At 44.9% G+C, this 24103-nt stretch overlaps 1 protein-coding gene across 1 annotated transcript; it reads right to left on the reverse strand.

Moving 5' to 3' along the window:
• Window positions 1-8013: 8013 nt before the first annotated feature.
• LOC134413276 (7-alpha-hydroxycholest-4-en-3-one 12-alpha-hydroxylase-like) lies at window positions 8014-20690 on the reverse strand. The gene is made up of 2 exons (XM_063147466.1): window positions 20634-20690; window positions 8014-10860 (listed from the first exon to the last, which is right to left on the reverse strand). The coding sequence occupies exon 2, from the start codon at window positions 10836-10838 to the stop codon at window positions 9297-9299; it is 1542 nt and encodes a 513-aa protein (XP_063003536.1). The 5' UTR covers window positions 10839-10860; window positions 20634-20690; the 3' UTR covers window positions 8014-9296.
• Between the last annotated feature and the right edge of the window lie 3413 nt (window positions 20691-24103).

Below are 24103 nucleotides of genomic sequence, written 5' to 3' on the forward strand. Positions count from 1 at the left end.
AGCCTGGAGAAGAGAAGATTGAAGGGAGACATGATAGCACTCTTCAAATACTTAAAATGTTGTCACACAGAGGAGGGCCAGGATCTCTTCTCGATCCTCCCAGAGTGCAGGACACAGAATAATGGGCTCAAGTTAAAGGAAGCTAGGATCCAGCTGGACATCAGGAAAAACTTCCTGATTGTTAGAGCAGTACGACAATGGAATCAGTTACCTGGGGAGGTTGTGGGCTCTCCCACACTAGAGGCCTTCAAGAGGCAGCTGGGCAAACATCTGTCAGGGATGCTTTAGGATGGATTCCTGCATTGAGCAGGGGTTTGGACTCAATGGCCTTGTAGGCCCCTTCCAACTCTGCTATTCTATGATTCTATGATCCCATGAATTCCCGTAGGACTAAGGCTCTCTCTCCCCATTGCAACCTTCTGCTGCCATGGCCCCCACCTCACCCTGGACGGAAGGCAGCTCCTTATCCACAAGCCCCTTCTTCATACATAGACATTTATTTGGGGGGGGGTGTTTTCTCCCCCTCATCTTCAGCACCTCATTTGTTCTCCTTGGCATTATTTTCTGAAGGGATTTGGAGGAAAAAAGAAAGGAATAAAGTGCTTTTCAATTTCCTTTGTGCCTGGATTCTCCCCTTAGCCATTCCCTACCACGCATGGCTGCTGTACATTGAACAGATAACTCATTTTTGCTGCTGCACTCTGACGCTCTGGAAGCAAAATCGAATCAAGGAAAATGCAGGTTAAAAAATAATGAGAAGCAATCCAGTGGTCGTATAGCTGAGGGCCAGGATATGACACGTTGAAAACGGGTTGAAAAGGTGTATATGGCATGTGTCCTGGGCCCCAGCAGTTGTCAAGACTGTTATAAAGCAGTAGTGTAGATTCTGCCAGAGAAGCTGTATGTGTGTGTGTGTGTGTGTTCTCACCCCATCGCTGCCCCACCGCCCACCCCACTCTGGACTCCAGCAAGATTGGGAGAGAAAAGAAGGGGGGGGAGGGAACGAGAACTGCAATGGCTGAAAACAACAGAATGAAATTTAATAGGGATAAATGCCAAGTTCTGCACTTAGGAATTAGAAACCAAATGCACAGTTACAAGTAGAGCTGTGCTCCGCTCCGTTTCGGGTCGTAGGAGCGGAAGCGGAGCGACCCAATCCGCCTCCACCAAAGTCGGATCTGAATTGGGTCGGCTGGTCAGCGGAATGATAAAGAGCGGTTCGTTCATTTGCAGAGGGCTCCGCTTGTTTTGGAGACTCTGCCCGCCATTTTAGATTTTTTTCCCCATAGGATTGCATTGGGTGAAAAATTGCCTGTAACTTCTTTATTTTTAAAGCTAGAGCCCTGAAAATTACTGTGCTTAAACATTGATGATTTGGGTCATCTGTGTTGATTTTCAGAATTTTTGGTCATGCGGTTTGCTTGCAATTAATTTTTATTGAATGGGTAAAGCGGGAGGGGGGAACCTATTCTTTTTAACCTTGATTGACAGGTTCATCTCCCAATCGTGATAAGTGATAAGCCTATGCAAAGCATCCTCCAATCCCAATGTTGGAGGGGGGGGGTGAATAAGCAAAATGGGATACTTAGGTCAGATCTGCAATAAGCAGGATATGACACTTTGAAAATGGTTTAAAAACTGTATACGGTGTGTGTCCTGGGCCCCAACAGTTGTCACTACTGTGATAAACCATTTTAAAACAGTAGTGTTGATCCTGCCTTAGTAACTTTTCGTTCTTTGTCTTTGGAGTGGACTTTTTTCAGTTTGTAGTGGATTGGTGAAGCAGTAGCCCCAGGAAATTCTCACACACAATCGTAAATAATATACAAAGTGAAATAACAGATAGGCAACACAGCACTGCAAGGTACCCACCATAACCTTGGTGAACAACTGAATACATGTGGTGCAAGTGGATGATGTGCTGTACGGCATGTGGACGTGCCCAGTGCCCACTGCCCTTGAGAGTCATCAGAACTGTCCAAAGGGGAACCAGTGGAAGGAAGCCAATGATTTGCACAAGTTGATGTGTAATGTGGCTTCCCAAAGGCAGGTACCTAGACAGGACCGGCCGAATGACTGGTGGCACAGTCCACTGTCCCACTGGGCATGTCCACTTTCCCCTTACTGGTAATAAAGTCAGACAGCGTTTTTGTTCTAATTCTTGTTGTTGTTGTCATTATTAGTATTTTTATTGTTATGGTTATTACAATTATTGGCTGGGCATACCCTGGAGTGTGTGAACTGGGATGGAGGGGTGTGTGTGTGTGTGTGTGTGTGTGTGTGTGTGCATCTTGAAAAACCCACACATTATAGCACTTTGAAATGAGTGGATGGCATGAAAGAAATTAAGTTTTTAGAAGTATTGCAACCCAAGCGTGGCAATTTGAGTTGTTTATCCCATGATCAGCTATGTGCTGTGTGCTCACCCAGTTTAATAATTTTCTGTCTTGAAGTTCCCTGTGATCATTTTTGATGTGGTTACCAGAGAGGAAGATTCTGATTTAGGTTTAACTTTAAAATTTCCACCAAAATCAGGGCCTGACCAGATTTCTTTCAAAATGGGCATGAATAAGGATCTATGTGGAAGCTCACCTGGTGCCCTGTTGCATGTGTGTATCTGGAAAAATGATGGGGAAGCATGCTTTTCTATAAATGGAGGAAAATCTTTTAAAAATTCACCAGAAATCAGGGCTTGATCCGATTTCCTTCAAAGTGGACATGCCTAAGTACGTATTTAGAAGCTCTCCTGGTGCCCATTTTCATGTTTCTAATAGGCATGTGCTCCGCTCCGATTAGAAGCACAGAAGCAGGAGCGAATTGGCCTGCTCCGCCTTGCCCAGAGGCAGAGTAGAAGCGGACCGCGGACCCCTAGAAGCAAGGCGAAGAGAAGCAACCATTTTCAGAGCGCTTCTCTTTCCGTGGAGCGCTCCGATCGCCATCTTGAAAACATTTCACCCATAGATAACTGGGTTGTTTTTGAAGCTATCGTTCTGAAAATTCTTGTGCTTAGACAGTCGTGGATGGGGGTCATTTTGAGACTACTCTCACCTCTCTGCGTCATGCGGGTCTCGTGCTATATTTTTTTAAAAATCGGGTAAACAAACATTACAAACAGGGACAGCGCGGGTCAAACGGCGGTTTTCGCCCATAGGATTGCATTGCAGAAAAGAATCGGGGATAACTGGGTTGTTTTTTAAGCTATCATTCTGAAAATTCTTGTGCACAGAGAGTCATGGATGGGGGTCATTTTGAGACTACTCTCAGCTCTCTGTGTGGTGCGGGTCACGCGCTAAAATTTTTAAAAAAGTAGGGTAAAGGCGGGAAAAAGATTACCTTTTCGATTGCTGAGGGGCAGAGTCAACTCCCGGTCATGATCACATGATCCCAAAGTTGGAGGAGGGGATAGGCAAAACGGGTAACTTGGGATTCTGGGAAACTTCTCTTTCTTAATCTGAACGGACTTTTCCCAGTGTTTTTTAAAAACAGTAGCCCCACCAAATGCACAAACACAACCTGAAATCATATACTAAGCCAATAATAAGAGAGCACTGCTACCCACCCTAACTTTGGGGAACAACTGAAAAGATGTGGTGCAAGGGGATGAGCTCCCCTAGGGCATCTCATTGTGGACGTGCCCCCACTCTCTCCTGTACTTGGAAGGCCATCAGAGCCTTCCAAACAGAGTAACCCGGTGGAGCCATGCCTATCATGAGTTGAAGTGACAGTTCTACTTCTCTTAGTGGTGGAGCGATGCCTATCATGAGTTGAAGTGAGTGTTTTACTTCTTAGTGGTGGAGCAATGTCTTTCATGAGTTGAACTGACAGCGTTGCTTCTTAAAAGACTGGTCACTACTAGGACCAGTCAAATTGGCAGCTGCTTCCCCCTCCCCCGGGCACGTCCCCCTATTACTGGTAAAAGACAGATATAACCTTTTTTTAAAAGTTCTTCTTGTTGTTTATTCAGCAACACTGCTGCTTTTAATTCCACCCCTCCTTCCTTTATTTATTTATTTATTTATTTATTCCATTTTATATGCATTACTGGCTTATCCTTGGCTCACTTCCTTATGCCCCCAGAAATGTCTGCTGCCTGCCTGCCTGCCTTCCCTCTCTCCTCTCCTGCCCGCCTTGCAGGGATGTTGTGTGTGTCTGGCTTTGACTCAGGGGAGAAGTCCTTCCTGAGCTCACTTGGAGTTTTGGAAGTTCCAAATCCATTTTTCAAGTGTGGAAGAAGATTCATACTCCCCAATTCATGGCATGTTGGGATTTCCTTTGAAATGGCCCCATTGAGATGTCTGCAGGTTTAAGCCCCGCCAAAAAACAGGGGATGATGGGACTGCCTTGAGTCTCGGCGTGCGGCATATGTATCCCTGGATAAGCTGTCATGGTGGTGAGTTTGAGGGGTTTTTTTAACGTGCAAATTGACGGAGCTATTGGAAAGGGGTGTGAATGGGTGTTGGATTTTCATAAATTCCCCAAAAATCAGGGGATGATGGGAGTGCCTTGAAATTTGGCGTCCATGTGGACACATGGATAAGCTATCATGGTGCCGAGTTTGAGGTTTCTAACATGCAAATTGACGTAGTTGTAGAATGGGACAATTTGGGGTGAGTTAAGCCGCGCCAAAAATCGGGAGATGATGGGACTGCCTTGAGTCTGGGCGTCCATGTGGACACATGGATAAGCTGTCATGGTGGCGAGTTTGAGGTTTCTAACGTGCAAATTGACGGAGCTATGGAAAGGGGTCTGAATGGGGTGCCCGATTTTCATAAATTCCCCAAAAATCAGAGGATGATGGGATTGGCTTGAAACTTGGCGTGCATGTGTACAAGTCCATGAGGTGCCATGGTGCCAAACATGAGGTTTCTAACTTGAACAGAAAAAAAGTTGTTTACTTTTTTAGCTTTCAATGCAACCCTATGGGGGGGAAAAACAGAGCTCTGATCCGGATCCGGAGCTCCAAGCGGAGCGGAGCGGAAATGGGCGGAGCAGGGGTGGGGCGAAGCGGCCCAATCCAAAAATTGCAGATCTGGAAGTGAAGCGGAGCGGGGGTCCATGCACACCCCTAGTTTCTAACTTGAACACTAAAAGAGTTATAGGCATTTGACAATTTCAGTGCAAGCCTATGTGGGGGAAATGCAGAACTCCAGTTCCAGATCTGGATCCACTGTGGAGTGGAGCAGACCGGAGGCGGATCACTCCAAAGTGGAGCAGACCCGATCCAAAAGTTGCAGATCAAGATCCAGAGCAGATTGCGGGGTCCGTGCACAGCCCTAGTTACAATATGGGGGATAGTTGTCTCAGCAATACTACAAAAGAGAAGGATCTTGGAATTGTTTTAGATCACAAGCTGAATATGAGCTAACAGTGGGATATGGCTGCAAGAAAGGCAAATGCTATTTTGTTCTGCATTAATAGAAGTATAGCTTCCAAATTGTGTGAGGTACTGGTTCCTCTCTATTCGGCTCTGGTTAGGCCTCATCTAGAGTATTGCATCCAGTTCTGGGCACCACACTTCAAGAAGGATGCAGACAAGCTGGAGCGTGTTCAGAGGAGGGCAACAAGGATGATTTGTCTGGAAACAAAGCCCTATGAAAAGACACTGAAACAACTGGGCATGTTTAGCCTGGAGAAGAGAAGATTGAGGAGAGACATGATAGCACTCTTCAAATACTTAAAAAGGTTGTTGCACAGAGGAGGGCCGGGATCTCTTCTCGATCATCCCAGAGTGCAGGACACGGAATAACGGGCTTAAGTTACAGGTAGCCAGATTCCAACTGGACATCAGGAAAAACTTCCTGACTGTTAGAGCAGTACGACAATGGAACCAGTTACCTAGGGAGGTGATGGGCTAGGTGATGGGCTCTCTACACACTAGAGGCCTTCAAGAGGCAGGTGGACAACCATCTGTCAGGGATGCTTTAGGGTGGATTCCTGCATTGAGCAGGGGGTTGGACTCGATGGCCTTATAGTCCCCGTCCAACTCTGCTATTCTATGATTCTATGCCTCCCAGGACCTCCTGGCTAAGGAGGTTTCAGCAGCAATTTCTTCAAAATGCTTACTAAAATAATTCCTATCTGCCCTTTTTTTATTTTAAGGGGTCCAACCCCCCTTTTTCAAGCTTTTCTTTTGGTTAACAAACATGGTATGTGTGTATCTTGTGCCACCTTAAAAACAGAGCGGCAGCACAATCTGAAGTATGTATACTCAGAAGTAAGCCCCACTGAGATCAATAGAACTTACTCTAAGGTAAATGTGCATAGGATTCGGCCTGAAAAGGAAGAGAGGGCGAAGAAAAGACAGGAGAAAAGGAATTGTAGAAATAGAATAGCAAGGTAACTGTGGGATGCAGGTTCCCTGTTCTGTTTTCCATAAGGTCACCCTCGCTGTTTCTCCCAGCTGGCATTTGAGTGAGCTGTAAAGGACAGACTTGTATGTTAAATACAATTTACTGGGCCCCAAGTCCTGTCTGCTACTTCAGTCAGGCCTGACGCAGCACAGATCCTTCATTCCCTCAGGAACAGATTCTTCATTCTTTCTCTTTTTACTACTCCTCTTTGCCTTCTGCTGTCTCCTGGGCTTATTCTCTATTTTTTCATCTGTATTCTTCTACCTTTCATGAAGCCTTTCTATAATGTCTCTCTCAGTCAGCCATGAGTCCTCCCTCACGCCCCATCCCTTCACATCAACTGTCTTATTTTTCTGTAACTTCGGAACTGGCTCCATCCTTCCCCCCGCAGTATCTAACTGATACGTTCAACTCCTTCTACAATAAGTTGAAGCTGCAGGAGCTATACTAGAGTGACCAGATACAAAAGAGGGCAGGGCTCCTGCAGCTTTAACTGTGGTGAGGAAGAGGGAATTTCACCAGGTGTTGCATGCATACAAAAGAAACCTTCTGAAACTCCCTTTTGTATGCAACTGTTAAGTAGGGTGACCAGATACACCGGGAAATTGCGGAGACCTCTGGAAAAATGGGGGGGCCCGGGGAACTGGGACTGGGCCCCAATTTACCAGGGAAATGGGCTGGAAGATGTGTTCACGGACTTCTGGGAATGCGTCTCCTAGCCCCCGCCCCCCAGCGATGCTCTAGCCTTCTCCTGTGCACTGGCATGATGGCACCAGTGCACAGGAGAAGGCCTGCATTGCCTGGGGCGTAGTGGAGCTGAAAGACACATTCTTAGACTGCCAGGAACACGTCTCCCAGCCCCTGCCCCCCAGCAACGCTCTAGCCTTCTCCTGGGTGCTGGGGCCTTGGGGCGGTGCACATGTTCTCGGCCTTCCAGGAATGCGTGCAGCAGCCCCCACCTCTCCCCAGCGCAAGAAAAGGGTGAAATTGGCCTAGGGGGCCCACAGAGGACATGTTCCATTCTTCAGCTCCACCCCAGCACGATCTAGCCCTCTCCTCCTGGGCTGGTGTAATCGCCAGCCAAGGAGGACGAGGAGAAGGAGAAAAAGGAAGACGGAGAAGGAGGTGTCGAGGAAATGAGTGAATGGGCTGTTTTGTCTGTGTCCACCATGTTTTGATGTAAGCCCTTTCTATTAGAAATTAAGTTCTATAGCAATTTGACCCAAACTGTAGCCGAAAATATATTGAGCAACACTTGCTCAACCAACAAGAAGTGTTGACACATTAGTCAGAGTGTGAGCCTCCCGGCGAGGACAGGAAGAGTAGTAACCACAAAGGAACAGATGTTCCAGGATTGCAATACCCATCTATGTATTGTTTTTCTAGTCTTGGAATTACCTGCACATGCATAAATGCCTTGTCTATCATTGGTTATTGTATTGCAAAACTGTATTACGATTGGTTTATTATATGAGGAAGTTCTGTTTTTGCTTCTAAGGATGTTACCCTATAAGTGTCTTAGCTGTGCCTGCAACTAGTGGGCAGTCCTTCATATCCTCTAGGGTTTGCCACCTTGCAGCGCTGCAGGCTGCTTGTAATAAAGCTTTTCCAAGATGGGAGAAATTGTGTCTTGAGAGTCCTATGTTAATTTCCCTCTCTCTGAATCATTCAATAAATGCAAAGTATTTTTCTTAGTATTACCACTGCTTGTAGGATCAGTTACTTCAGGCATTGGTGAGGAATGAAAACAGATTTTTGTTTAAGGGGGGGATTGTACAACTGATTAGAGTTGTCACTGTGCTCTTAATGAGGACACCTGTGTTCTGGCATCTAGGGAAATGTCGTTTATCACGGCATGAACTTTCAAAGACTCTGGTCCAATGTTCAAGAAATGATCAGACAAGGTAGTATGTCTGTCTGGAGCTCACTACTGCTCCACTGAACCTCTCCCTAAGGTAGTGGCCATGTATGTCTCATCTCGACTTCATGCATTTACTGACAGAGGAACCATATGCAACATAAGCAGGTTAGCCAAGAGCTACAGGAAACTGTTCTCCTTTCATAATTACAAAATAACATGGTCACTTTTTTGGACCTCAGTGTTTATTTTTATTTTTCGTAACCCCACCCTCAAAAGAGACACCTTTGAATATGAGCTAATATTTTACAAAAAGTCTTCCACTCAGAACTTCACAAAGCTAATAACTGCTAGTCAAAATTACTATGAAAGCCAGGTTTCATTCTCTTTGCCCTCAGGCTGCATTATAATCAAGGGCATGTCTAGATCAGGCGAAATCCCAGGGATTGCCCCGGAATCATTCCTGTGCGTCCACATGATGCACAGGGGATCCCAGGGCAGGGAGGGATGATCCTTCCCTTTACGGCTTTAATCCCAACTTTTCGCGAGGTCTTGGGATTGTCCTGAGACCACAGGAGGTGTGGGCAGCCATCCTGGTTTCCTCACGGCTCCTCAGGAGTAAACGATGAAGAGGGGACTGGGCATGGGGCACGGAGCTGCTCAGGAGCTCTGTGTCTATCGGGGTGGGAGGGGGAGCGGGATTTTTTTTAAAAAAAAACTAACCTTTTTGATGGAGCATTCGTGTGCTTATTTTCAATAAAGAAACAACAATCAAAAATGGCAGGCGCGACATCCTCTTCCTCCCAGGACATCAAATGCCACTTGAGGCCTGAGGTGGAGGATCTCACGATCATCATATTGTGGGAACCTCCCCCTCCCCTCCTTAGGTATAGACATGCCGAAAGACTCCGTATTTGCAAAATAATATTTTTAAGAAGAAGAAAAAGAATTTAACTGTGAGCCCACTTGTTAGTTTGAAATAAAACCCTGTTTTGATAAGGCAATCCTATGCATATTTTCTTGGAAGCAATCCAAAGGGCTGACTCCAGGGCACTGTGCAGAGGATTTGAGCCTAAATGACGTTCCCTTCAGACTCTCAATCGGTATTTGAACTGAACATCATGAGATGGTCTTTCAGTTCCAAACCCATGTTTTCTTACATCTATCGTAGGCATTTCTTCTTCTGCATTAACCAGTTCCATGTCAAAGTAGGCCAGCATCAAGAAGACAAACATCTTCATTGCATTAACAGCGAAAAATCGCCCAGGGCAAAGTCCAGTTCCACCACCGAAAGGCATACTGTAATACTTTAGCTTATTCCCATTCTTGTAGAACTCCTTTTTTATCCCATCTGGGGTCACAAACCTGTCGTATTTGAATGTGTGAGGGTCAGGGTGGATTTCTGGATCTGTTTGCAGTGCAAGAAAAGGCGACAGCACTAGATCATCACCTTTCCGGAGAGTATATTCTTTGCCATCGGCCATCTTAATATCCATTTCCTGCATCACGGTTCTGAAGATAAAAGCAGACCCTTTCAAGCGCAGAGTTTCCTCTATTGCACTGTCCAGAAGAGGAGTTTTGATCATATCCAAGGACACGTTGATGAAGGGGCCGCCTGCTACGACCTCCTGACCGGTCTCTCTTAGAACTCTCTCCACTTCTTCCCTCACTGCCTTCATTGCTTCTGGATATTTCAAGAGATACAGAAGAATCCAGAAGGTAGCTAGGGTAATGTTAGTTTGAGATAGCCAGAGAAGCAGCAGCTGAAATTGACTCCGCATCTTTTCAGTAACCCCAGGCTCAGATAACTGCCGGTCTAGCTCAGCTACCCAATTGCTGACACCGTCCCTTTGATACAACTTTTCTACTGAGAGAATGTCCCAGAAGTACTTCTTCAATCTCTCTGTCTCCTTCTTGCTCAGAGGGTCTAGTATGCCGCTGACCATATGGGGAAAGAAAAAGTCAAATTTCTCAAAATTTTCATACAAGTTTCCACGTTGTGTCATTTCATTCTCCTTAGCATTTTCTTTGCTGTCTACATCTTTGTGTGGCTCATTGCCAAACAAAGTCAGAAAGGAGGCTTGGAAGACAGTTTTGTAGTTGAAGTAGAGGACTCCCTCCTGCTGCCAAGATCTTTTCCCCTCACCTGAATCCTGGCTGAGAAGCATCACGGACTTCAACTTCTCCATCATCACCTGGTTCAGGACAGGTAGATACTTCCCTCCGAGATACTTATCACTCATTTTTTTAAAACTATGGAGCTGAGATTCTCTAGAGTGAAGGTTAAAAACATTACGTGCCACCATTGATGTAATTTTAAAATAACTCAGCACTTGTTTTGAAACCTTCGTTAAGGGTTCATAAGTAGAAGGATCAATCAAAAAATGCATGTAATTGCCTCCGAGCAAAACTGTGAAAATATCCCCATGTTTCTTCCGCATCCTTTGCAAAAACTCTTCAGGGCTCCGAATGAAACTTAGCCCGTGTCCGAGCCATGGAAAGAAGCCTTTGTCCAAGGGGGGTTCCTTGGGTTTCCTCTTGCGAAATGCTCCTATTTTATGGAGTCCACCAAGTAGGGTTGCCAAGAGGCACGCTAAGAAAGCGCAAAGCACAGTCTCCCAGAAAGTCATTGCTGATGCACTGGAGGAAACACTGCAAAAGAATAAATGGATCCACAGGTTTATATGAATTTAACAATCAGATGGCACATCAGGGTGGGGTGATCTAATCCCATTTCTGAGCAGGTACAGGCAGTTTCAGTTTACCTGTTCATTTATTTATTTATTTATTTATTTATTTATTTATTTATTTATGAAAATATTAATATCCTACCCTATATCACAATGATCTCAGGGCAGTGTACAGAAAAAATCATACATATAAAATAGAATAAATATACAATTCTGAAACAGATTAAACCCTTACTATGTTAAAACTTATATGAAATTTTAAAACAGTAAAATCCAATTAAAAGATGACAGTGTGCAGGCTGGTGGATTTAGCCATCAAAGGCCCTGTCAGAAAGCCATGTCTTAACCTGGCACCGAAATGAAACCAGTGCCAGTCAGGCCTCCAGAGGGAGGGAGTTCCACAGCCGGGGTGCCACAACAGAAAAAGCCCTCTCCTGTGTCCCACCATAGCATATATCACAGAATCATAGAATCACAGAATAGCAGAGTTGGAAGGGACCTAAAAGGCCATCGAGTCCAACCCCCTGCTCAATGCAGGAATCTACCCTAAAGCATCCCTGACAGATGGCTGTCAAGCTGCCTCTTGAAGGCCTCTAGTGTGGGAGAGCCCACAACCTCCCCAAGTAACTGATTCCATTGTCGTACTGCACTAACAGTCAGGAAGTTTTTAGTGATGTCCAGCTGGAAACTAGCTTCCTTTAAGTTGAACCCATTATTCCGTGTCCTGCACTCTGGGAGGATCGAGAAGAGATCCTGGCCCTCCTCTGTGTGACAACCTTTTAAGTATTTGAAGAGTGCTCTCATGTCTCCCCTCAATCTTCTCTTCTCCAGGCTAAACATGCCCAGTTGTTTCAGTCTCTCTTCGTAGGGCTTTGTTTCCAGACCCCTGATCATCCTGGTTGCCCTCCTCTGAACACGCTCCAGCTTGTCTGCATCCTTCTTGAATTGTGGTGCCCAGAACTGGACGCAATACTCTAGATGAGGCCTAACCAGGGCCTAATAGAGAGGAACCAGTACCTCACGTGATTTGGACGCTATACTTCTATTAATGCAGCTCAAAATAGCATTTGCCTTTCTTGCAGTCCTATCGCACTGTTGGCTCCTATTCAGCTTGTGATCTACAACAATTTCAAGATCCTTCTCTTTTGTAGTATTGCTGAGCCAAGTATCCCCCATCTTCTAACTGTGCGTTCCATTTCTATTTCCTATATGTAGAACTTGGTATTTATCCCTATTAAATTTCATTCTGTTGTTTTCAGCCCGGCACTCCAGCCTATCAAGATCACTTTGAAGTTTGTTTCTGTCTTCCAGGGTATTAGCTATCCCACCCAATTTTGTGTCATCTGCAAATTTGATAAGCGTTCCCTGCACCTACTTGTCCAAATCATTAATAAAAATGTTGAAGAGCACTGGGCCCAGGACTGAGCCCTGCAGTACCCCACTCGTTGCCTCTTTCCAGTTTGGGAAGGTTCCATTGATAAGTACTCTTTGAGTCCGATTCTGTAGCCAACTGTGAATCCACCTAATAGTTGTTCCATCTAGCCCACTTTTAGCTAATTTGTTAATCAGAATGTCATGTGGTACTTTGTCAAAGGCTTTGCTGAAGTCAAGATATGTGACGTCTGCAGCATTCCCACGGCCCATAAGGGCGGTTACCCTATCAAGAAATGAGATCAAATTAGTCTGACAGGATTTGTTCCTGACAAATCCATGTTGGCTTCAAGTAATCTTGCGTTGTTGGGGCACGGAGAAAGGCTCCTCCGACAGATCTCAGGTCTAGGGCAGGCAGATATAGGGAGAGGCTCTCCCTCAAGTATCGAGGTCTCAAGCAATTTAGGGCTTTAAACGTCATTACCAGCATCTTGAATTCCGACCGGAAACATATTGGCAACCAGTTCAACTCCTTTAAGTCCGGTGTGATATGGTCTCTATAAAATGTTCCAGTCAGCAATGCAGCTGCTGCATTTTGCTGGACAAAGCAGAGGCTATTCCAATACAATTGGAAAGGCAGAAACAAAAAGTAAATAGAGACTATGGATAGAAAGTATTCTCTAGGTACTCATAGGTACTCATGGATGGGAATGTTATGGACGTCATATATCTTGACTTCAGCAAAGCTTTTGACAAAGTGCCCCATGATATTCTAATTAACGAACTAGCTAAAAGTGGGCCAGATGGAGCAACTATTAGATGAATTCACGGTTGGCTATAGAATTGGACTCAAAGAGTGCTTATCAATGGTACCTTCTCAAACTGGGGGGAGGTAATGAGTGGGCCTGGGCCCAGTGCTCTTCAACATTTTTATTAATGATTTGGACAAGGAGGTGCAGGAAACGCTTATCAGATTTGCAGATGACACAAAATTGGGTGGGATAGCCAATACAATGGAAGACAGAAACAAACTTCAAAGTGATCTTGATAGGCTGGAGTGCTTGGCTGAAAACAACAGAATGAAATTGAATAGGGATAAATGCCAAGTTCTATATCTAGGAAATAAATACTAAATTCACAGTTACAAGATGGGGGATATTAGGCTCAGCAATAATACAAATGAGAAGGATCTTGGAATTGTTTTAGATCGCAAGCTGAATATGAGCCAGCAGTGCAATATGGCTGCAAGGAAGGGAAATGCTATTTTGGGCTGCATTAATAGAAGTATAGCTTCCAAACCACGTGAGGTACTGGTTGCTCTCTATTTGGCCCTGGTTAGGCCTCATCTTGAATATTGCATCCAGTTCTGGGCACCACACTTCAAGAAGGACGAAGACAAGCTGGAACGTGTTCAGAGGAGGGCAACCAGGATGATTAGGGGACTTGAAACAAAGCCCTGTGAATAGGGTGACCATTTGAAAAGGAGGACAGGGCTCCTGTATCTTTAACAGATGCATGGAAAAGGGAATTTCAGCAGGTGTCATTTGCATATATGGAGACTCTTGTGAAAAATCCTCTTCATCACACCAGTCAAAGCTGCAGGTGCCCTGCCCTATTTTAAAGCTGGTCACTCTAGTATAGCTCCTGCAACTTTAACTGTGGTGATGAAGAGGGAATTGAACTCGGTTCTCCATATATACAAATGACTCCATCTAAAGTTCCATTTTCTATGCAACTGTTAAAGCCCTGTCCTTCTTTTCATATGGTTACCCTACCTATGAAGAAAGACTGCAACAACTGGGCATGTTTAGCTTGTAGAAGAGAAGGCGGAGCTCCAGATCTGGATTGGTGCTCCATGTTCCCCCCCCCCCCATAGACTTGCATGGAACTAGGGGTGTGCACGGACCCCCATTTTCCGCTTCACTTCCAGATCCACAATTTGCGGATCGGGCCGCTCCGTTCCACCCCCGCTCTGCCTATGTCCGCTGCGCTCTGCTGCGGAGCTCCAGATCCGGATCGGAGCTCCGTTCCCCCCCCCCCCATAGGCTTGCATTAAGCTTAAAAAGTATACAACTTTTTTCTGTGAAAGTTAGAAACCTCACGTTTGGCACCATGACACCTCATGGAGGTATACACATGCACGCCAAGGCTCAATGCAATCCCATTATCCCCTGAATTTTGGGGAATTTATGAAAATCCACACCCCATTCACACCCCTTTAGATAGCTCCGTCAATTTGCACGTTAAAAACCTCAAACTCACCACCATGATAGCTTATCCAGGGATACACACGCACACCCAGACTCAAGGCAGTCCCATCATCCCCTGATTTTTGGGGAATTTATGAAAATCGGGCACCCCATTCACACCCCTTTCGATAGCTCCGTCAATTTGCACGTTAAAAACCTCAAACTCACCACCATGATAGCTTATCCAGGGATACACACGCACACCCAGACTCAAGGCAGTCCCATCATCCCCTGTTTTTTGGCGGGGCTTAAAACTGCAGACATCTCAATGGGGCCATTTCAAAGGAAATCCCAACATGCCATGAATTGGGGAGTATGAATCTTCTTCCACACTTGAAAAATGGATTTGGAACTTCCAAAACTCCAAGTGAGCGCAGGAAAGACTTCTCCCCTGAGTCAAAGCCTGACAAACACAACATCCCTGTGAGGCGGGCAGGAGAGGAGAGAGGGAAGGCAGGCAGGCAGCAGACATTTCTGGGGGCATAAGGAAGTGAGCCAAGGATAAGCCAGTAATGCATATAAAATGGAATAAATCAATAAATAAACAAAGGAGGGGTGGAATTAAAAGCAGCAGTGTTGCTGAATAAACAACAAGAAGAACTTTTAGAAAAAGGCTATATCTGTCTTTTACCAGCAATAGGGGGACGTGCCCAGGGGAGGGGGAAGCAGATGCCAGTTCAACTCATGAAAGCCATTGCTTCACCATGAGAGCTGAGGAGTAGAACTCTCACTTCAATTCATGATAGGCATTGCTCCACCGGGTTACTCTCTTTGGAGGGCTCTGATTGCCCTCCAAGTACAGGAGAGAGTTGGGGCACGTCCACATGGGATGCCCTAGGGGAGCTCATCCCCTTGCACCACATCTTTTCAGTTGTTCCCCAAAGTTAGGGTGGGTAGCAGTGCTGTGTTTCTATCTCTTATTATTGGCTTAGTATATGATTTCAGGTTGTGTTTGTGCATTTGGTGGGGCTATTATTATTATTATTATTATTTATTTATTTATATAGCACCATCAATGTACATGGTGCTGTACAGAGTAAAACAGTAAATAGCAAGGCCCTGCCGCATAGGCTTACAATCTAATAAAATCATAGTAAAACAATAAGGAGGGGAAGAGAATGCCAACAGGTACAGGGTAGGGTAAGCAGGCACAGGGTAGGGTAAAACTAACAGTATAAAGTCCGCACAACATCAAGTTTTAAAAGCTTTAGGAAAAAGAAAAGTTTTTAGTTGAGCTTTAAAAGCTGCGATTGAACTTGTAGTTCTCAAATGTTCTGGAAGAGCGTTCCAGGCGTAAGGGGCAGCAGAAGAAAATGGACGAAGCCAAGCAAGGGAAGTAGAGGCCCTTGGGCAGGCGAGAAACATGGCATCAGAGGAGCGAAGAGCACAAGCGGGGCAATAGTGTGAGATGAGAGAGGAGAGATAGGAAGGAGCTAGACCGTGAAAAGCTTTGAAGGTTAACAGGAGAAGTTTATATTGGATTCTGAAGTGAATTGGAAGCCAATGAAGAGATTTCAGAAGCGGAGTAACATGGTCAGAGCGGCGAGCCAAGAAGATGTTCTTTGCGGCAGAGTGGTGAACAGAAACCAACGGACTGATGTGAGAAGAAGGAAGGCCAGAGAGAAGAAGGTTGCAGTAGTCCAACCGTGAAATAACCAGCGCATGAACAAGCGTCTTGGCAGAAGAGACAGACAAAAATGATTGAATCCTGGCAATATTATACAGGAAAAAACGACAAGATTTAGCTACTGCCTCAATATGAGGAATAAAGGAGAGCGAGGAGTCAAATATAAAGCCAAGGCTACGAGCTTCCTTGACCGGAGTAAGCGTAACATCATTGACAGTAAGAGAGAATGAGAGACGAGGAGAAGGTTTAGGAGGAAAAACAAGCAATTCAGTCTTTGCCATATTAAGTTTCAAACGATGATGAAGCAGCCAAGCTGAGATATCTGAAAGACATGCCGAGATACGATCGTGAACATCAGGAGAAAGTTCCGGAGATGACAGATATAGTTGTGTATCATCGGCATACAGATGATATTGGAGGCCATGAGATTGAATAAGCTTGCCCAAGGGCAACATGTATAAGGAAAACAACAACGGGCCAAGCACCGAGCCTTGCGGAACCCCTACTGAAAGGGGAAAGGAGGAAGACGAGCTGCCATTAGCCAACACGCTGAAAGAGCGACCCGCTAGATAGGAGGCAAACCAGTTATAGACAGAGCCACAAAATCCAAGGTCATGAAGGGAATCTAAGAGAAGATCATGATCAACCGTGTCAAAGGCTGCAGTTAGATCAAGGAGGATAAGAACGGAATAATGGCCTTTAGACTTGGCAGTAAGGAGATCATTGGTGATCTTAGTAAGGGCTGTTTCGGTGGAATGCAGAGGACGGAATCCAGATTGAAATGGATCCAAAGCAGAGTTACTAGAAAGAAAGTCAAGACAGCGAGAGTAGACCGCCCGCTCCAGGATCTTTGAAACAAACGGCAACAAAGAGACAGGTCAGTAGTTAGACAGAGATAGCACATCAAGAGTAGGTTTCTTGAGAATGGGAGAGACTGTAGCATGTTTAAAAGCAGAAGGAAATGAACCAGAGGACAGAGAAAGATTAATAATATGAAGAAAGGAAGGGAGGATAGCAGGAATAAGATTAATAAAGACGCGAGAAGGAATCAGATCACGAGAACAAATGGAAGGCTTCGAAGAGCGCAGTATTGTAGACAGTTCATCAGCTGAGACCGAAGGAAACGCAGAGAAATTTGCAGGAGGAACTGACAGATGAGGAACAGGAACTGGAAGAGGAGCAGAGCTGGTCAGATCAGAGCGGATAGTTTGGATTTTAGCATTGAAAAAAGAGGCAAAGTTATTAGCAGACAGAGAGGCGGGGAGAGATGGCGGATTAGGCTTCAGTAGAGAATTGAAGGATGCAAAGAGCCGCTGAGGATGCCTAGCATTTGACTGGATCAGCGTTGAGTAGTACTGCTGTTTGGACAATGAAATTGCAGAAGAGAAAGAGGAGAGTACAAATTTGTAATGGACAAAGTCCGCCCTGTCCCTGGTCTTACGCCAAAGGCGTTCAGCTGCCCGGGAACAAGAGCGAAGGTAGCGGAGGGAAGAGGTGAGCCACGGTTGGGGTTGAGAAGGGCGAACTATCCGAGTTGTAGATGGAGCAAGATTATCAAGAGTTGAAGATAAGGAGGAATTAAAGAAGGAGACAGCTGAGTCCAAGGAGACAGCCGCTACTGTTTTAAAAAACACTGGGAAAAGTCCGTTCAGACTAAGAAAGAGAAGTTCCCAGATTCCCAAGTTACCCGTTTTGCCTATCCCCTCCTCCAACTTTGGGATCATGTGATCATGACCGGGAGTTGACTCTGCCCCTCAGCCCTTCGGAAAAGGTATTTTTCCCACCGTTTTTTAAAAAAATTCTAGCACACGAACCGCAGCACGCAGAGAGCTGAGAGTAGGCTCAAAATGACTCCCATCCACGACTCTCCAAGCACAAGAATTTTCAGAAAGATAGCTTCAAAAACAACACAGTTATCCCCCTTTCTTTTCCGCAATGCAATCCTATGGGCGAAATGTTTCAAGATGGCGATCGGATCGGACCGAGGAAACCGGAGCGCTCTGAAAATGGGCGCTTCTCTTCGCCTTGCTTCTAGGGGTCCGCGGTCCGCTTCTACTCCGCCTCTGGGCAAGGCGGAGCAGGCCAATTCACTCCTGCTTCTGTGCTTCTAATCGGAGCGGAGCACATGCCTACATGGAACTTTTAATTTTCAAGTTAGAAATGTCAAAATGGGCACCACGAGAGCTTCTAAATGTATGCAGATTTATGCCCATTTTGATGGAAATCTGTGCATGCCCTGATTTTGGGGGATTTTTGAAGATATATCTAATAAGAATCTTCATCTCAGGTTAAACACTTCAAAAATGGAAACACGGAACGTCAAGAAATCTTAAACAATTTTTAAAAATCCCTAAAAAATCAATAGATGAATGGATCTGTTTCAAATTTGGTATTGCTAAAGGTTAAACACTTCAAAAATGGAAACACGGAACGTCAAGAAATCTTAAACAGGGTGAGCGCAGCAGCAATGCAGCTGCCTTTTCATCTTGAGGAAGGACTATTTATTTATTACATTTTTATACTGCCTAATAGACGAAGGTCCCTGGGCGGTTCACAAAAATGCCCTCAGTCAAAGCAAGACACGCAAAACGCCACCATCTCACTGATGCAGATGGTAATCTCGGTGGGCGTGGGAAAATGCCAACTTGTGGCTCCATACTTCCCCCGCCCCATGTCCTTGAGGGTTGCCTGCCTAACCCTCGTGGGGATGGAAGATGGGGAGCTTAGAGTGCCAGCAGCAGCAGCCTTCTGCTTTCCCCTGGCACCAGTCGCCTTGGAAATGCCCACCTCTTCCCCCAGCAAGATTGACTGCTGCTGCTGCTGCAGATACATCCTGAGGCTGCTGGTTCCATTATGCCCTGTAGCTGAACCCTCGCTTAGGGAAGCCTTACAGTGGCAACAGGCAGCAAAGCGGGAATCCACTCCCACCTCAAAGTGGTCCCACACCATGCTTGTCTTTCGCTTCCGTGGTGAAACCAATTGCCCGCCTACGCTCTCTGGTGTCACCACAGAAACAGGGGTAACAGAGGAAGGGGGGTTGGATACTGGGGAGAGAGCCTCGGCCTGTTGCTCCTCATCACCCACATCCTGGAGGACCGCTTCCTCCTCTTGCCTCTCCACCATGCTGAGGACCTCGTCTATAAGGTCTTGCGACAGGTCCGTCAGCGGGCTCCCCTCAATCAATAATGAAGGAGTTGGGGATACTCCTCCTCCTCCTCCAACAGCACTAATGTTGCTGCTGTTTCCGCATGCCTCTTGCAAAGGGGCTCTTTTCCCACCCTCAAAAAGTGAATGGCAGGTGCAAGTTGGAGAAGCGGGCACGTCTGCCTGCTTCTTCTCCAGCTTCTGTTGATGAGCACCACAAACAAACAACCCATTGTGATCTAAATCCTATATCTCCTCCAAAACACAGCAGCAGAAATACCCCCCTCTCTCCACAAACTCCAAACCCACAAAGAGAGAGAAAGGAAAACCATTCGCTCTGCAAATGGGTGGCCCGCTTCACGATGCTTCGCTTTACCCTGACCCAGTCGGTCTCCACCTTTGGCAGAGGTGAATCAGGCCAATCCGATATCACTTCTAGAAACCAAACCAAAGCAGAGAACAACCCTAATTTCCCTAGTGGCAAACGCAACACATGGCAATGAGACATTTTTGTTGCTGCTCAGTTGATTGTATAACCCAAAACCAATATGTGAAGTATGACAAGACAAAGAAGAGGTGCCCAATCAATACCCTTGATGCTGGATTCCATCCACGAGATTCACCCAAAACATACATTCACACAACTGAAATCTGACCAGGAAATCAGTATGCACATACTTGGCTTGTTTCAGGTTTATTGTGATTTTCATCACTTACTTCTTTACTTTTTTGTAAACTGCCCAGAGAGCTTCAGCTATTGGGTGGTATAGAAATGCAATAAATAAATTAATCTAAGAGAAGAACAATTATATTGAAAAGACTTCTTGTTCAGCTGGCAGACCAGCTCACTAGGCAAGACTGCCACGACACAGTACAGTATAGGGATTCTAAGCATGATTATTTCAGAAGCAGATTAGATTCAAGACTCAAGAACATTTTACACGACAACTGTATTATTTTAAATTATTTTTAGGCTGCCTTTAAGGATAGAACCCCTTGGAATTGTTGAGCAATACATTTCATGTGCGCGTAGGGTAGGGTGGGGAGAAATGGCCCAAACAGAACTAAGCATAAGAACATAAGAAGAGCCCTGCTGGATTGGACCGAGGGTCCATCTAATCCAGCACTCTGTTCACACAGGGGCCAACCAGCTGTGGACCAGGGACCCACAAGCAGGACACTGCGCAACAGCACCCTCCAGCCCATGCTCCCTGGCCATTGGTATATACAGGCTTACTGCTCCTGATCCCAGAGGTAGCACAGAGCCATCAGGCTAGACTTCTCCTCCAGGAATTTATCCATAAGAATATAAAGAGAAAGTGAAGATGTGGAAGAAAAACTTACGTCACACGGGTTTGCTTTCAGAGGAGTGAAGTTTAAGCTTCCTCCTCTGATTAAGAGCAGAGTGCAATGTTCTTTTGGAAGTCTGCCTCTTGTTCTGTACGGAGATCATGTTTCTTTAAAGAGGCATGGGAGTGCCACTCTAGTTAAGGTCGTACAGTAAAAAAGCATTCTACCATTGTAAATGGGTAATTTTCATTGTATAAAGAATGTTTCACCAATCTTCTTGAAATGTACATGTGCCAGAATGAAATATTATAATGTATAAGGTGGCCGTTTTAGTTCATAATACAAGTATGCTCAGTCGTGTCTTGCTCCTCCTTTAAAAGCTGACTGGAACCTTGGCAAGGGGAAGAGTTTCCTCTCTGTTTCAGCACGATAATCCTACAAATAACAACTGACTTCCTCTGAGTGTGTGTATGTGTGTTCTTTTATTCTTCATTAGATCATTGCTGCTGCTTGTTTTTCAATTCAATCCAAGCCAGGTCTACTCAGAAGTAAATTCTATTCCATGCAATGAGTCTCACTTCCATGTACTAATTTGAAGGGGTGCCAAAAGAGAGTCCGAATAGAATTTAAAAACCTGTCGATTTCCTACTTGGTATACAAAAATCAAAACAGATCATAAAAGGGCTACTTATTTGCAAGAATTTACCTTTTGCCCTGTTAGGCATGTTTTTACCCAGCTCAGATGTCAAACCATGTCCACTGAGTATCTGGCTGGAAGATTTTCTAATAGACCTGTGAAAGAGCGCTTTTGCATAAGCGAAGCAGGACATGTTGAAGATCTCGTACATTCTATCCTATACTAGGGTGACCATATTTTGGAAACCAAAGAGGAGGGCAACATGGTCGCCCCACAAGGGGGCGTGTCCAGCACCAATGGGTGTGCCCACCCGAACATAGCCTTGGACACATGTCTGATTTTACAGCACACATTTAAGACAAATCTGTTCTACATAACACCTTAATGTTCAAATCACTGAAATAAAGAACAAGTGAGAGATTCAATGTATCTGAAATTAACTTCACTCGCTCCTGTTTTTGTAGGTTTTGCTGTACTTTGAAGCTTTTGCTATACTCTGTGTGTTACATTCTCCCCTTCCCTCAAATATCTTTTCTGACTGTATCTTCACTCATTGCAAGCTGCTGTTGTTGTTAACAAGGTTTGCTACTGCCCCCAGATCTGTTTCAAGTTTGGTACGGCCAAAGCTCTACCTAAAAGCTATCATTGTGCCAACTTTCAGCTCTTTATCTTTAAAAATGACAGTTTAAAAAATAATTTTAAAATCTCAATTTTAAAAAATCCCTAAAAAATCAATAGATGAATGGACCTGTTTCAAATTTGGTATTGCTAAAGCTCTACCAAAAGTCCTAACATGGTGTGAAGTTTCATCTCTTTATCTTTAAAAATGACGATTTTAAAAATAATAATTTTAAAACATCAATTTTTAAAAAAAATCCTAAAAAAAATCAATGGATGAACGGATCTGTTTCAAATTTGGAGGGAATAAAGCATTTCCTAGGAGCTACCATCGTGCCAAGTTTCATGTCTTTATCTTAAAAATGATGGAGTTATAACCATTTTTGTTAATTCCCATTAGAGTTGCTCTTTGGAAAAATCCAGATTAACCCTCCCACTCCCGGATTTGTAATAAAAAAACTGGGCAAATCTGGTCGTAGCGTCACCAAATCCTATACTGTCCGTTATATAATTCTCCCAGGGCTAAATTAATTCTCCCTTTCCAGACCACCTTAGGAGGCCAATCAGAGATATTAAAATTAGATGGCTGTTGGCTGATGTGCACAAATTCATCATCTATAGGATACCGTTATTTGCGCTCGCTGTAAGAAAAAGAAGAGCAGCCTTTCTAAACAAAACCACTGTCAAATCCTAAGGGGGGGATGTTAAACAGAAGGAATGTTCTAAATCCTGGTCATTTTATTGTATTCTCGTTTTATTGTATCAAATGTTTCTCTGTTTTATACTTGTGTGCTTTGTGTTTGTATTGTGATGGCCATTGGCTATAAACAATAAAATCTTGAGACCTAAATTTGAAGGGGTGTATGGATTTTGTCTGAGAGCTCTGTGTATTTAGGGGCCATGGCTTTTTGTGAGTGACGGGTTTAAGCTTCCTCCCCTCCACAATTTTTTTTAAAAAATTCCATGTATTTGTATTTTAAAGAATTTTTAATCCTTGAGTCTCTATCTGACTTCATAAGGTGACTCAGCCACTTATAGAGCCTCAGAGCTGATCAGAAGTGATGCATGCTGGGACAAGAAATCCTAACTTCAAGTATAACCTCATAGCATTTGAGCTACTGTTGACTGACCAAGAAAGAGATCTTGGGGTTGTGTGGACATCTTGATGAAAACATGCCTGTTGTGAAAAAACAGAAAAGGGGGGGGAAGGTAAATTCCATGGTTGGCATCATTAGGAAAGGAATATCACATTGCCTTTATACAAATCTATGGTGACTGAACTTAGAATACGGTACAATTCTGATCACTATTCCTAAAAAAAAATTCCAGAGCTGGAAAAGTGCAGAAAAGAGCAACTAAAATGATCAGGGGCCTGGAGCAACTGCCCTAGGAATAAAGCTTAATACAGCTGAGATCCTTTAGCTTGGAAAAAGGGCAAGTATAAGGAGACATGCGTACCAAGAGGAGTACCAAAACATGCATGACATGTTAAAGCTGCAGGAGCTATACTACCGTGAACAGAGACAAAAGAGGGCAGGGCTCCTGCAGCTTTAACTGTGGTGAGGAAGAGGGAATTTCACCAGGTGCTGTATGCATACAAAGGACACCTGCTGAAACTCCCTCTTCTATGCAACTGTTAAAGATACAGGAGCTCTGTTCTTCCTTTTGATACGGTCACCCAAGTGGCCCCATATCTTGGCCTGCTGTAACACTGATTTCAGCCCTGGCTTCCCTTTTCTAAAAGAAATTCCTGCAAGAGTGGAGAGTTGTGCCACTGGGCAGCTGACAGTGACGCCATAGGCCTTTGTGGGAAGCTCTTACCCACCTGGCATGGCCCACTGTCATGAGGGAAGCCCAGCTGGGCTCATCCACGTTGAAATGGCCCCATCAGAGAACACTTTGCTGAAGGCTCCCTCAAACCTGAATCTGGCCCTGGTTGTGGCCAGAGCTGGTGTGGCATCTCCTGTGTAGGAACCCCAAAACAAATTTGCCCACCACCCAGATAGCATAAGGTGTCATTACAGGTCGGAGGATTCCCTGGGTTGTCCTGTAAGCTATAGGATGGCACCTCCTTCTCCCACTGTCCCAGAAGGAGTATCAAAATTACCAGGGCAGGCTCGGAATAGCCGCCAGCATGGCTCCCCCCTTCCTGGATCTTCATTCAATGACAGCCTAAGATCCAGTGCTGATTGGATAGGAATTTGTGACTTAAACATAAGATGTCTCCACACCTGCCTTGGAGCAAGTCCCTCTGTACCCTGCCTGTAGC

The sequence above is a fragment of the Elgaria multicarinata genome, chromosome 1 (genome assembly GCF_023053635.1).
Source record: "Elgaria multicarinata webbii isolate HBS135686 ecotype San Diego chromosome 1, rElgMul1.1.pri, whole genome shotgun sequence".
In the NCBI taxonomy this organism is placed as follows: Eukaryota; Metazoa; Chordata; class Lepidosauria; order Squamata; family Anguidae; genus Elgaria; species Elgaria multicarinata.